Raw genomic sequence first — 14,064 nt, forward strand, 5'->3', positions numbered from 1 at the left:
CCAGGTAGCTCTCCCATCAGGTGACATGAGTATGTTTTCTTTGTCTTAGTGCACAGGTGACAGTTACCATTGTTTGCCATCAATTAGCTTGGGGTAGCATGTCAAGGATGTACAGGTAGTGTCACTTTACTCTGACAGCCACCCGATCCGGTTGAGGAGGGATTGTTTCATTATCCTCTTATCAGGGCTGCTGGATAATGATACTCTACCCTGCAAAGTGGGAGAAAAAAAAGACAGGCAGAAAGAATAGATTTTTAGGGATTGGCAATGTTAAAATTATTCATGCCTCAAGGAGAAGGGAAAGATTAGAGAGCTGACAGGGCAAACCCTTAAGAAGCTTCTTTTTCCTAATACAGATGGAATATGGAATGATACCCTTCCTGATGGAGAAAGAGAAGAGGGGGGAAGTGCCCAGACATTAGGAGGAAAGAAAAAGAGGAACTAGCCCCTTCTGCTCATAGCGAGCAGGCAAGGATTAGCTGCCATCTCTCTCCCATTCTCCAATTAACCTCAAATTCAGCCTTCCAAGTGCCCGTACCGGGACCTTATCCTTGCTAGAAAACTCTCTGGTTTGTGGATTTAGGTCATGAGAGCATTTTCCACTGAACAACAGTGCAACTGAATGGTTTCATGGTGAAATACAAAGAACTGCAGAAGGTATTGGGACACAAGTTTTCATTATTGAGGACCAAAACTCCAGTCACCAACCCCCACCCCCCGCCCCGTGTTGGTCATTTTCTTCAGAATGACTGAAGGGAAGTCTTTTTTGAATTCTGAAAATTAACCACGGCTGGATCTTTATGCTGTTGGAGAAACAAACACAAAGAAGTGCTGAAAATGTAAAAATACTTCAAGATAAACTAAGCTTCAAGGGGGACAATTGTGTTGACATTTTAGTAACAGCCCATTTTCGCTCCTTAACGAAGTGCAGTCATGCTTGAAAATGACTTATCTTTTAAACTGAAACGCATTATGGGTTGTAACTCAAAGGTGTGTATTACTCATGTAAAATAAAGTACAGCATTTTAACCCTATGAGGATTCTTTCACAGGCCCTGAACACTTTATACCAACTTGCATTAGAAAAGTTGAACAAAAAATGCTTATTATTAGAGAGTACGATGTATATGCTCTTTTGCATTTTAAAATGACTCTAGTTCACAGTTTATATTTACATGCATCTTTAGGTAAGAAGCCATTCTTTATTGGAGATTTACCATTTTGGAGCAACATGCCTTTGTCTTCTCCATCCTGTTAATTATAGGAATAATTACAATAATGTAAATAGGCAAGGAATAGCAACAATGGTTTGTCGAGCCCTTAACCATGGTCCAGACATACTTAACACTATGCTAAGTGTTTCCTATATATTGTATAATCCTCCTCGCCATCCTGTGAGGTATTATCCTCATTTAAGATGAAGAAACTGAGCTTAGGTTAAGTGACTTGCCCAAGACACATTGCTAGTAATTGGTAAAGCTCATTTTCAAACCTAGGTCCATCTGACTCCCAGTGTGTACTCTTTGTTCCTTTAATAACCACCCTGACACTATCGCTCCTGAGTGCCCAATTTCTGGTAGGCCAAAGTAGCTAAAATTTTCATTACAATTCAGTCATTTCCTGAATCCTTCCTAGGTTCAAATTTCTCCTGGAGGGAGCCTTGAGGAGGAAAGACAGAGACAAGATTGAGCTCACCATTTGAATGGGGCCTCTAATTCTTTTTTAATATCTCTGTGAAAGCCGACTTAGCCTGATTTCATTGATTAGTTTACCCATCTGTGCCCAGACCCTGGAAATAATGCCCAAGAGATGAGTAGTGAGCCCATACCTCTTCCCATGTACCAGCCACCAAGCATTAAATGTCATTCCTCTGTGTCCCAACTCTGGCACTGATTATAAGTGAATTCACAATCTATGGATAATATTGGTTCCCCTTGTCCTATGAGAGCAGGCCCTCTATGAAGTGCAACACCATGGCTTTTCAAGTAATCATAAATGACTCTGAAAGCATATTTACTGTAACTGCCAGGTGGCAACAGATCTGTCCAGTACTTCTCTTCTTCGTGCATTATTGACAGAGGCAGTGGCCTTTCAGCCCACGACATCAACATCGTGCTCGCTTGTGGTAACAGGTGCATATATCTGATTGCTCGTGAAGAACCCCTCCCTGCCTTCCTTCTTTCCCACCAGTGGATCGACATGCTCCTGACAAGCATCTGAAATCTTTATTTCAGAAAAAGCCCATCTCCTACCAGCTGTTTGTTTTCCAAACCAAATAATTCAGTTAATTTCTTGCTTGAGTTAATTTTCAGAGCTGGAAAATTTCAGCCACGTTGAGGTCACTTTAGTACTTTTAGGGTGGATAGAAGCAAAAATGGGAATCTACTTTTTGGATCCTAACCAGCATTTTGGTGGTTAAAACTACCCGTGTGCTTTGTGTGTGGTGGGGGAGGAGTGCCTAGTGACTCCAAGCAGCCTTTACAAGTGGAGTATGCAAGGGTTCTGATACGGTATCAACACTCTTATGCCTTTGTTTTTGCATCCATCTTCCATTTGAGAGGCAATATAGTGTGATGGTTAGAGGCACATGATCTGAAATCAGGTCTCCCAAGTTTGAATTCCAGGTCCACTACTTACCAGCCACAAGACCTACATACGCCAGGTAACCTAATCAAGAACCTGATTAGGCCTCAATTTCCTCAATAGTAAACTGGAGAAAGGTTTGCAAAGTACTAAATAAATGTCATCTATTGAATCTGGGGCATGGGGCAGGCAAGAAGATGAAATACAGCAGAGATATGGTCCAACACCTACTGCTCAAAGTGCAGTCCCCAAACCAGCAACCCCAGCATTGCCTGGGATTTTGGGAATTTGATAGAAATTCAGAATCTCAGCACTTGCTGCCTCCAGGACCTAGTGAATCAGAATCAATATTTTACCCTGGTGAATTGTTTGCAAATTAAAGCTGGAGAAGCAGGATTCTAGCTGCCCATACAGTTTTGAACAGAAATATACCCTCCAGTTGACTGTTTTTAATATACCTCAGCCTGACAAGGGAGGTCTTCTTCCCTGCCCTCTAAAACGATGAAAACATAGTCATGAAACAATGCCTATGGTAGCCTTCCCTGTCTCTGGGGATGGGCCTGAGACAAGTAGACTTCATTTCAGGAAGTTTCCTTGCCTGAAAAACTCCTTGCCTTTCTCTAGTCACACAGTGAATACATGACAGCTGAAGTGTCCCCAAGGGTGCCCTGTCCACACCCATTAGATATATAGATTAATTGTTTTCATTTGGGTAGAGAGAGTGCTGCCTGTTAACGCAAACTAACCTGAGCCAGTTAAAGGCTCGAGACTAGAATGCCCTGGTCCCAGTAGCTGGTGAGATGGCATCTGGGGACCACACAGATCAACAGATGCTGCTTTGTCAAAATTAAAAAGCCCAACTGAGTCACCTCCACCTACCTCTATAAGGAGATGGGATGAGGGACTGTAGTGAGCTAAGCCCCAGAGAGAAAGAAAGACTAAAGCAGCAGGGAGGCCAGCTCCTGGTCCTCTGCTGGAAGTAGGGCTCACAAATTCATCTCAAGACCAAGCTTTTATTTCCTTGGGGAGTCCACCATCTCTTAATCACAAAAGCAATAAGAATTTCCAATATGTTGCTCCGCCGTGCCTAATCAGTTCTTCCAGCTGCCAGTCATCAGTGCAGTCTAGAGGCTCACCTAAAAGCCCTCTTCCCGCCTTGAGATCAGCAGTGACCCCTGAGGTGACATAGACAATGAAGGCCGCCCCCGTAGGTAGCCTGTGTGTGCTGCCTGATTTGATCACGACAGCTTTGTTAATGTTGCCCTAGATGCTGAGGGTTCAGTTCTCCTCCTTATGCTTTGACTGATAAGCCTCATTGTATGCCCCATTAGTGGAGTTTGGAAAATCACTTGGAAGGAAATTTTTCCTTTTGTGAATGACCTTACACTTGCACTCTGACATGGAGATTTTCTTCCTGAGGTTAAAAAAATCACTTGGCAAAGCCTAAGCATCTGTAAGTATTTGTAAGTTTTTGTTGTGGTGGGCGGGTCTGTGTGAAGGTCTCAGGTATTTGACTTCAAACATTAAGAGACTAGCGCCTGCCTGGTACAGAGTAAGGGCTGGAAAATTGTGTTTGAATGAATGAATATCCTTAGACTATAGTAAGATAGAATCCTGGATGTATGACTTTGATAGCTGGAAGTTCCTAGAAGTCAGTGTAAGTAAGAGGCATTTCCTGTGCCATAGTGGCAGTTTCTAAGAAATGTGGATCTTTGGTAGAGGTCAAAGGCAATCCTACTGAAGCCACTGATACCTGACTCCAGAGTTTTGTCCATTTTATACGAAGGATATGTGAGATGGGAGTTGGATGAATGTTGGAAAGCCATGCTCTATTGTTACTTCCTCTGAATCTCTGGTCATTATATTGGTCCCAGGCAACATCCACAAACATTGCCCTGGACTCTGCATGCAAAGTGCTCTGTGTAGACACTAAATTATAAGCGTCTTCTAGGTTATCTAACCAGAAGAGAATTTGTCTTACATTTCTCATCCCATTTGTTAGAATATAGAGGCAAGTCCCAGGCTTCATTTTGCTGACAGGTAATTTCTTACACCCTACGTAAGAAACTGTTTCATACACATTTTTTATATACTTTAAATTGAACCCTAAAGCCTCCCTTTCTTCCTCTTGTGGGGTCTGCAGTCAAAGGGTCTCTGCCTGTTCCAGTGTCATTCACTGGCTGTAGCAGTGGAAGGAAGGGCTGTAGATGTGTGTTTGACTGTTGGTCAGTCAACACGTGACCTCACCACAGCTGGAGGGCATGTTTCTGAGCCTCCGGCCCTAAACCACACACCTCTTATGTCCCACATCACATCCCCTTCACCACGTGTTCCTACCAGCGGCCATTGCTATGGCAACCAGGCATAACTTGGCAGCATCCCCTCAACTGCACTGGCTTTCTGTCCCCAGGCTTCTCTGATGCCCTGGCCTTGGACATCTCTGAGAACCTTTAGCCACTTTGGTGCATGTGCCTACTTGGAAGTGTGAGAGAAGTGACACCCTTTACCAGCGGGGAACAGGAGTTGGTGGATAAATGTTCCTTTCTGTCCTTGTCCTACTCACGGAGCCCAAGACGGACTCCAGTGACATTTAGATTGTGTTCGTCTTTGTTTACTCAACAAACATGAATGACGTGTTGACAAACATGAATGACGTGTTGGAGACAGTAGGCACCAAGGGTGTCTGGTTCACTAGTCTATCCCAGAACCTGGCTCAGTGTCTGCCAGATGGTAGGTACTCCGTAAATATTTGTGGAATAATTGGCTGCTGAGAGAGGAATGAGAAGAACGCAAGTAACTCTGCACACACAGCAAAAATATTAAAATAAGTACAGAAAGGTAGAGGACATTACAGGCAAAAACGTAATAGCGTAAATTGCCATGACATATTTGAGGTGTGGTCAGTTGTCTGATTTGGCCAGCGTTGAACACCGTTTGATGTTCTATACTAGTAAGTCTCAGTATTTTGGTATAAGGATTTATAGAGGTCTGTTCCCCTCATTCACCTGCAACCTCCGCAAGGACAGGGGCACACATATTGTAGAGTGGCTAGCATGTAGTAGGCACCAAATAAATATTGAATTTAAAAATTAATGGTTGGAGGATAGATGGATGGATGCATGACGATGGATGGTTGGTCCTGGCTAGTAAGCGGGCTGAAGGAGAGGACCTTAACCAGGCCTAACTTTCAGTGTGTGGCAGGCTGCACACAATACCAAATTTCCCAGCCTATTTCTTTGCAACTAATGCAAAAACACGGCTAATATAGCTAATGTAGGCCTTTGGGAAGCAGCACATTTTCTATTGAAGCATAGAGCAGAGCATGGAGTGTGTACACCAAGTTTCTCTGTTGCTCATGGGTTGTAAACAGCAAGGCAGCACTTCTTTGTGAAAAACACACACACATATATACAAAAATACCTCCAGCGGATACTAAGTGATGGGTGCATTCAGCAACTACAACAACATAAATAGGAGAGCTCACGTTTCTACATTAAGGCAGAAAAAAGTTAGCTGTGTTTCCACAGTGTCTCTGTGACCTTCTTATTATTCCATTAGTTTTTGGAATAGTGTATAAAACACCAAGCTTCATGCTGACAAACACCGTATTGAAACTGTTGCTGCAGTCAATCCAAACAGCCTTCTCCCGTGGGTAAAATTATTATTTGGAATACAAGCAGAGTGTGGTTGCTTGAGCAAGCTGAGCATAAATGAGGTAGTGATCCATAAGGTGACTCTAGCGAGTCTGCAAATGTGCAACTTTTCTGGAGGCTGACACACAGCAGAAGCTCTGCATTGCCCTTTTGAGCTGGTAAGCATTTCCTAGTCTCACCACCTCTTCAGGACTTGGAAGACTGTGGAGGATGCAGGCGTCTAAGGACAAGAGTTAACCTGACACAATGCTGACTTACCAAAAACAAAACCTTCAAATGAGATCACACTCCTATCAGTAGCTTTTTGAGCGCGAAGATGATAATTCTGCTTCTTCACACGTTCCTTTAAGTACTTGAACTCTTGTTCCATTGGATTAAGCTTTCAGGGGCTGGGTCATTTGGGGGTATTAACTCTATCCTGGAGAGGTTGGAGAAAAGTGGTGCTGGTCTAAAAATACAGCTCCCTGAACTTTTAAACCTTCAAATCTCTTTGATTATGTGGCTTCTTTTTCTTAATCCTGAACCTGTTTTTTTAAATTTTTTAAAAATCCATTTATTCTTTGATATCAGTAGAGTAAGTTCAAAAAGAGCAAAGATGGGTATAAAGCTTGGCATAGCTTTGTATAGAGAAGGAAGTTAAAGAGAGTCAGCATAATGATGCTGGTATGATTGCAGCATAATGAGACGTCTGCTGAGTAGATCCAGGCACTGAGAGAGCTTCTCTGATAGTGATAGACTCCGAAAGTGACAAGCCCCAGTTTCTTCTGTGACATGGTACCAATTAGCCGATCTAAATGGGCACATATTTAAGTTTGAGGTCACATATAGTTCTCAAAGGCTAGGCTGCCCCCAACAACGAGGCTGTAACTCACACTCTGTGTCATAATAGACAACAGCGGGAGAAGATCCGAGAGCAGTTTTTGAGGCCCCTTTTCCATATTTTGTGGTGTTGGGAGAGGAGTCATGTTTGCTGAAGACTAAGTACATTTATCCATCACACCGTTGGGAAATGCCCAGGGTCGGTTAGACTCTGAAGTTAAAAGAATGTAGGATGCTGCATTGGTACTAGGATCAGGGGAAGCTCTGTTCTCATTACATTGATTTAGCAGTGACACGGAGACTGGGCATGACCCACAGCGCCTCACTGCAGCACGGAGAAGAGGAAGAAGGCCTGTGTTGTATCCTTCTGGGTCAGCAGACCGCATATTCTGTTACCTGACTGTCCTCCCCTGTGACTGAAAAGTGCTAATACAGAGACCTTCGCCCAGGTGCAGACATTACAAGATTGGCTAATTATACAGTGTCCAGACAGGGAACTTGCCGGGCAAGGCAGCTTTTATGAGACGAACCGTGAATGTCAGCCTGGAGCGAGCTGAACATGGACTCCTCAGACAGCAGTAAAGGCACATTATCCGGGGAACCTGTTCCACCATAAACACAAAAGCTGTGTATATCCAATAAGGGGAGAACTGTTCCCTTAAAACCACCAAAGAGAAAAACAAACAAGCCCCTAAAATGTGCTTGCTGTCAGCCTTCAGTATTTAAAGAGTGCGTGCTTCCTTTGGGGCGCAGTCTGATGCTTGTTCTCCCTTGATTTCAGCTTCAGTTTTCTCCAGCAATCATTCAGGCCGAAGCGGGACAGCTGCTGGGGCCATGCCAACCTCACATCCTGTCAGTCACCCTTCTCCGGGACATAATGTACAGGGGAGCTCCCGCAACCCCTCCTCCCAGTTACCTGCACCCACAGCTGCGGACGCGGGAGCTGAGAGGTAAGGCCATCCGTCTCTCTCTTCTAATAGGTGGCACCGCCAAACCTCCCTCCACCAAGAAGAGCTTTGACAGTTGCTGAAGTTTATTAATAATCCATTGGTGGGTTGAATTACCCAAAGGTGACATTTTAAAGGTACATGCACAAAACACGTGAACCGAATATCTCATTATCTGTTTTATTTTCCATGGGAAAAAAAATAAAGATACTGGCAATAGCCCACTGAAGTGTCTGATGCTGGGGAAATGCATCAGAATGTTCCTGTCATTCCTCAGTTTGTTTCAGGGACTCAATTTTAAGGTAATGTCCCTACAGGTTGACATGCTTTCCAGATGTAAGATGGTACCTTCAGCACATAGATCAGTGGTGTTGTCTTAAGAATATAGCATAAAAGGGCACAGGATTTTATGCGCACTACCAGAAAGGGGCTGTTCACTGAATACTTTATGTTGATACTACCCTCATAAAGAGTTTCTGGGAGAAAATTTTTCAATCTTGACACTTCGGTCCCTGTCTTTGGACTGCCCAGCCCTCCAGTGGTGTGGACAGCATGCTACTTCTTTCATTCTCCTCTCCACTTGTCATCTGGCTTGAATTGACCTAGACATCCACGGGAAAAAGTTCTTGTGGGCACCCCTATGCAATCCTGGAATAGTAGGCATTTGGTAGACAAAATAATGGGTTGAATAGGCAACAGGAGTAAAAGTCTTGAATCTTTGATTTCACCAGCAGTCTGTGGTTTTGTTGGTGTTGGCCTGGTCTAGGAGTTTTTTAATGTGTTTTTAAGTCCACTAAGCCATATTTTTAAATTGTATGCCTACCCTTTATTAATACATCTGTTCATTTAATAAGCATCTGTTGAATACTTGCTATGTGTCGTACATTTTGCTGAAGATGAAAAGATGATGAAAACCTGGTCCTGCCATTATAGGATTTGGTAGTGAAGACAGACATGCAAACAACATATAGTAATGCTGGTTGGATAAATGATGTAACAGAGGTGCCACAGAAGCTCCATCTCTGCCTTGGGGAGGGGGAGAAAAGAAAGACAAGAGTGATCTAGGCATTACAGGAAGATTAAGGCTCTTCCAGGTGGATAAATTGGGAAAAGCATCCAAGGTAGCCAGAGGAACATATGTAAGACATGAGAGGGGGAAGGACACATGGAGGGAGCAAGGTGCCAGTAACTCAGGTGGCATCATCAGGTAGACATGGCGGATGAAGTCAGGTGAGAATGGGTTGGCTCATGGGGAACAACCATGCTGAAGATTTTACCCCTGATCCTACTGGAAGTGAAGAACCATTATAGACCCTTTATTAGGAGAGAAACACATCAGATTGTCATTTTAGAGAAGCAACTCAGGTGACAAGATGGTAAAGTAATTGAGGTTTGAAGCAGGGATGAAAGGTAGGGAAAATAAGAAGGAGGTTATTATAGAAGTCCTTGTGAACAATATGAGGACCTGAGCTAAGGCAAAGCAGTAAGGATGGAGAATTTATTCAAGGGCTATTAGTTAGGAGGCAGAATCACTAATTATAAATATATGGTGGGGTAAACAGGAGGGACCAAAATTCATTCCTGAGTTACACCCCGAGACATCAAGATGGAAAATGGTGCCGTTAACAAAGGAAAAGAGGGTTTTGAGTAGAGGTGAGGGTGGGAAAGAAGGAATGATAATAAATGGACTTTAGGGTTTGGACTTTCAGGTGGCTGTAAAACATCCAGGTGGATGTGTCTGGTAGGCAATTGAAACATGGATCAGAATATGTTAGACTTAATCCTAACACTTCTATGTACATGGTTATGTGTAAACAACTTATTAGGCTTCTCTCACAGGATCTGTCAGCAAAGCAGTGCAAATGATAATCATCTATTAAGTTCACAGACTTGCCAGTTGTTGGATGTATTTCTATAAGTTCAGATGAGCTTATTCATTTTAGGATTTTATTTAGTTCCCAGTTGAGTTTTAAATGATATTATCCGTGGGCTTTTCATCATCCCATTTCATTCTGCCTGGCCAAGCATCATACCCTACAAGGTAGTGAAGCTAAGAAACCATCCATAGGGACTTCCTCCTCTTTGTCTCATCTTATTGGTAGTTATAAAGACTCTTTACAAGAATATAAGAAAAAAGTAATCTGTGTGTCTTCTTTTTTGTACACAGCCTTTAAAAGAATCAATGTAGAAAAAGATTTTAACCATTATTAGAGTCAAAAACAACAACCCAAACACCTGATTAAATCCCAGCTCTCACAGTTGCTAATTGTTCGAATGTATTCCGTGGATGCTCCTGCTGCTTGGGTTGTTTCTGGTTTTGTTTTTAACATTTCATTTTGTTTTATTTTATAATTTTTTCTTCAATTTCGTCTTTTGAATGTTGGTAACATATTAAAAAATTTCAAGAATGGCACAGTGAACACCCATATACCCTGCACCCATGTTCACCCATTGTTAACATTTTGCCACCTTCTCTCTCTCTTTCTTTTTCTCTTTCTGACTTGAGAGATCCTTTATTTGTCTGTTTGCTTGCTTCCCTGTTGTTTCTGAACCAATCTGAGAGAATATCTTGGGGCTTCCCTGGTGGCGCAGTGGTTGAGAGTCCGCCTGCCGATGCAGGGGACACGGGTTCGTGCCCTGGTCTGGGAGGATCCCACATGCCGCGGAGCGGCTGGGCCCATGAGCCATGGCCTCTGAGCCTGCGTGTCCGGGGCTTGTGCTCCGCGGCGGGAGAGGCCACAACAGTGAGAGGCCCGCGTACCGCCAAAAAAAAAAAAAATCATCCTCTTCTTCATTATTATTATTATTGCTTTTTTCATGACATTGACAGTTTCTAAAGAACTGAGGAGATTTATTTTGCAGAATGTTCCACAGTTTGGACTTGTCTGATATTTTTTCCTCCTTAATAAACTTGTTCGTTTTGGGCAGGAATAACACATAGGTGATGGGTGTTCCTTAGCTCTTTTGAGCCTTAGTTTACACTCATGGGGAATTAGGATTAGATGAACCAAAGCAGGTAAAGCACCTAGCTTGTTACATGGCATGAGGACAGACAACCTTGGCATGGCTGAGAGATTCAGGTTTGTAAGCCAGAGGATGTTGTCAGATGATTGCAGTCGCTGGTAATATAATCATGGAAGGGAAAATGGAGAGGCAGAGGAAGGTGGTGTACTTTGCATGGCTGGGTGAATGAAGTGGATATTTTCACTTTTGTGGCTTTGCCTTTTTGCTCTGCTCTCCCCACAGGATGTGAGCCCCGTTCCTATGCCAGCCCAACTGGCAGGAGCAAGGGCGTGGAGGTTTATCTCTTCCAATCAGGTTTGGAGATGAGGATGACTGGAGAAACAGCCCTGAATTATTCACTGTGTTTGCACTAATGTCCAGCATAAAAACACTAAGAGGAAATGTGCTTACCTTCCGCTTTGGGTTTATATATCTTTGCCTCTGTTTGCCTGGGAAATTCCCCAGTAAAAACCCCAGCAGTTTTCCTAACGGAAATAAGTTTATCCACTTTGCGATTTTTAGTGGGAAACTGGCATTTTTTTTCCTGCTTTGCGGGCATTGATTCATCATTTATTTAGCTTTAACTTGTTAACAAAATGGGCTGAGCCACTGTCATAAGTCAGGAAAGGTCCACTACATCTATCCAGTTAACATCTGTTTCTTTGATCCTTACCACCGTAAAATAAAGTAAACGCAAGTTCTCTCAATTTGACGAGATTCCATTTTTATTTTGAAATATTATCTGAATGACACATCGTTTCAGTGATTTAAGCTGAACCACACCACATCACCTAATGTTGATTTAAAATTATTATGGGAAGTGGTGTTTTACTATGTCATATTGAACGAGCCAGTGGTACTTTATGACAGTGGGAACTCGGCGTCTTCGGAAGTGTTAATTTATTGGGTTTCAAAATATGTCTTTTAGACGAGAGAAAACAAACATTGATGGAAGTCCTTTTTTGAGATGGAGAAATCTTGCAATCCCAAGAATAAGTCAGCTGGATTTGTGTCACTCATCTTGTTCAAGAGCATGTTGGCTGCCTCTCCCCTTCTAAAGAGTGCCACAAATATGGTGTGCTCTGTAGTATAAGTGACAGAGTTTAGGGGACTTGTGGATTTACCAGAGTGGAGCGACATGTAAAGGGCTTCCTACGAGCCCCACCTCTGAGCCAGAGAAGACTGAAAACAAGGAAAGGATGTGCTCTCCCCGTGGAGAATGCATTCTAGTACAGGAATCAACAGCAGAGAATGTTAGGGACAATTTTTTTGGAGAAAGTAATCTAAACACCTTAGCTAAATAAGGAATGTCAGTTTCTTGAATCTGTATGAAGTATTGGGAAGCCTTACTGTTTTCCATTCATATCAGATGTGATACTTCTAGAATTCTAGGGACTTTGATATATGTGCAGTCTTTCTATGCCTTTGGGTAACCAGGGCTGGTCTTCACAGATAGCATTTTCTTATTCACCATTGGGAACATATTGTAGCTTTCCTGGATGCCAAGGGGTTAAAAATAGCAATTGTTTTCTATGTCATGTCTTTGCAATTATGTAAAGTTCTTTAGCTCTAGTCAAACCAACTTGCTCACTGACTTAGCTTGGTTGTTTTCTGCATCTTAATTCAGGATCTTTCTCTACCTAAAGAGAAAATAAGGATATTCCCTCATTGTCTTATTCTTGACTAAATGTTATCAGCCTGGGGCTCGGCTTAGTTTTCAGCCCAGAAAGCCTCCTTGCCTCGTGCAGCTCCCCAGTTAAATCTGTCTCATTTATTTTCCATTTCCCAGATGTCCACTTGCTAACTGGATTATTAGTTCTTTGAGGGCAGGAACCTAAAATTTCCTTGTAACCTCCAGGGTTCCTGTGATGCTAAGGCAGGTTTGACAAGGGAAAAGGACCAGTGAGGGGAATGCCTAGGAAATGGGGGGTCATTGCCAACTCCCACTGCCCAGGTGGGAGATTCCTAGAAAGGATTACTCCCCTTGATTCATTGGTCTGAAGGATGGTGACCTCAAAGCTCCAGCATCTTATATAACCTGCATACTTCTATACAATACGTAGTTGCTCTAATACCTATGTTCACACACACACACACACACACACACACACACACACACACACTGCTAGGAGTCTCTTGCCATCACCCATTGCTGGGGTTCCCTTTGCTTTCCTGTGGTCTTTAATACTAGATGCTCAATACTAACTATTCCCACATATTTGCATCTGTAGTATCTGAACAGCTCAAAACTAGGCCTGCTGCTTTGCTGTCCTTCCCACCCTAGGACTTTCTTAGTAAACAGGGACACTGATATCTTCACCCACTCAGCTTTTCCATAGACAGACACACATACACATTCTCTCTCTCTCTCCACATAATCTTTTCTCTCTCTTTTTAATCTTCTAGTATGTGTGCAATAATGGCTAAAATCATAAGCATCATACAAAATATTAAAGTTTATCAAAATCAGTCCTAACATTGAGGTTCATTCATTTATTGAGTCATTCAGTCAGCTGGTATTTGGGCACCAGGCAATATACTGGACACTGAGGACATAGTGGTCAATGAGGCTGACAGGAGCCTGGCCCTCTCAAAGCACCTAGTCCAGCAAGAGCTAACCTGGTCAATAGGTGATCATAATTTTGGATGCTATGAAGGGGCACTACAGGAGGCTGTGGAGGCATACAGAAGGAGTACCTAACCCAAAATTGGGGAGGGAGGAATAGAAGAAAAAATATCTCCCTGAAATCTGAAGGTCTATAGAACCCGGCCAGGCAACGTCATATATACAAAAGCTAAGAGGAGAGAGAACAAGCGAGGACGGAGCTTCATAAATAAATGTAGGAGGAGGCTCATGAGCTGCATTAAGGAGCTTGGGCTTTATCTAGAGAACAGGCTTTTGTGTATTTGGCTAAGACAGGTACCCTGGTGACTCTGGCATACATTTCAAAGGCCTCCATATCCTGTTATCCACCCAGCAAGAGTTCAGAACATATTCTATGCCCAACAGAAGAAGAAATGATGAAGAATGTATGAATGATTTGTCTGGTCCTCAAGCAG

At 42.9% G+C, this 14,064-nt stretch overlaps 1 protein-coding gene across 1 annotated transcript in view; it reads left to right on the plus strand.

The window, feature by feature from the left end:
- GLIS3 (GLIS family zinc finger 3) overlaps positions 1-14,064 on the plus strand; it is a 375,244-nt gene that overhangs the window by 319,286 nt on the left and 41,894 nt on the right. Inside the window, exon 7 of the mRNA XM_049711314.1 lies at positions 7,836-8,004. Coding sequence (XP_049567271.1) covers positions 7,836-8,004 — 169 coding nt within the window. The remainder of the gene's footprint in view (positions 1-7,835; positions 8,005-14,064) is intronic.

This window comes from Orcinus orca, chromosome 6 (assembly GCF_937001465.1).
Source record: "Orcinus orca chromosome 6, mOrcOrc1.1, whole genome shotgun sequence".
Taxonomy (NCBI): Eukaryota; Metazoa; Chordata; class Mammalia; order Artiodactyla; family Delphinidae; genus Orcinus; species Orcinus orca.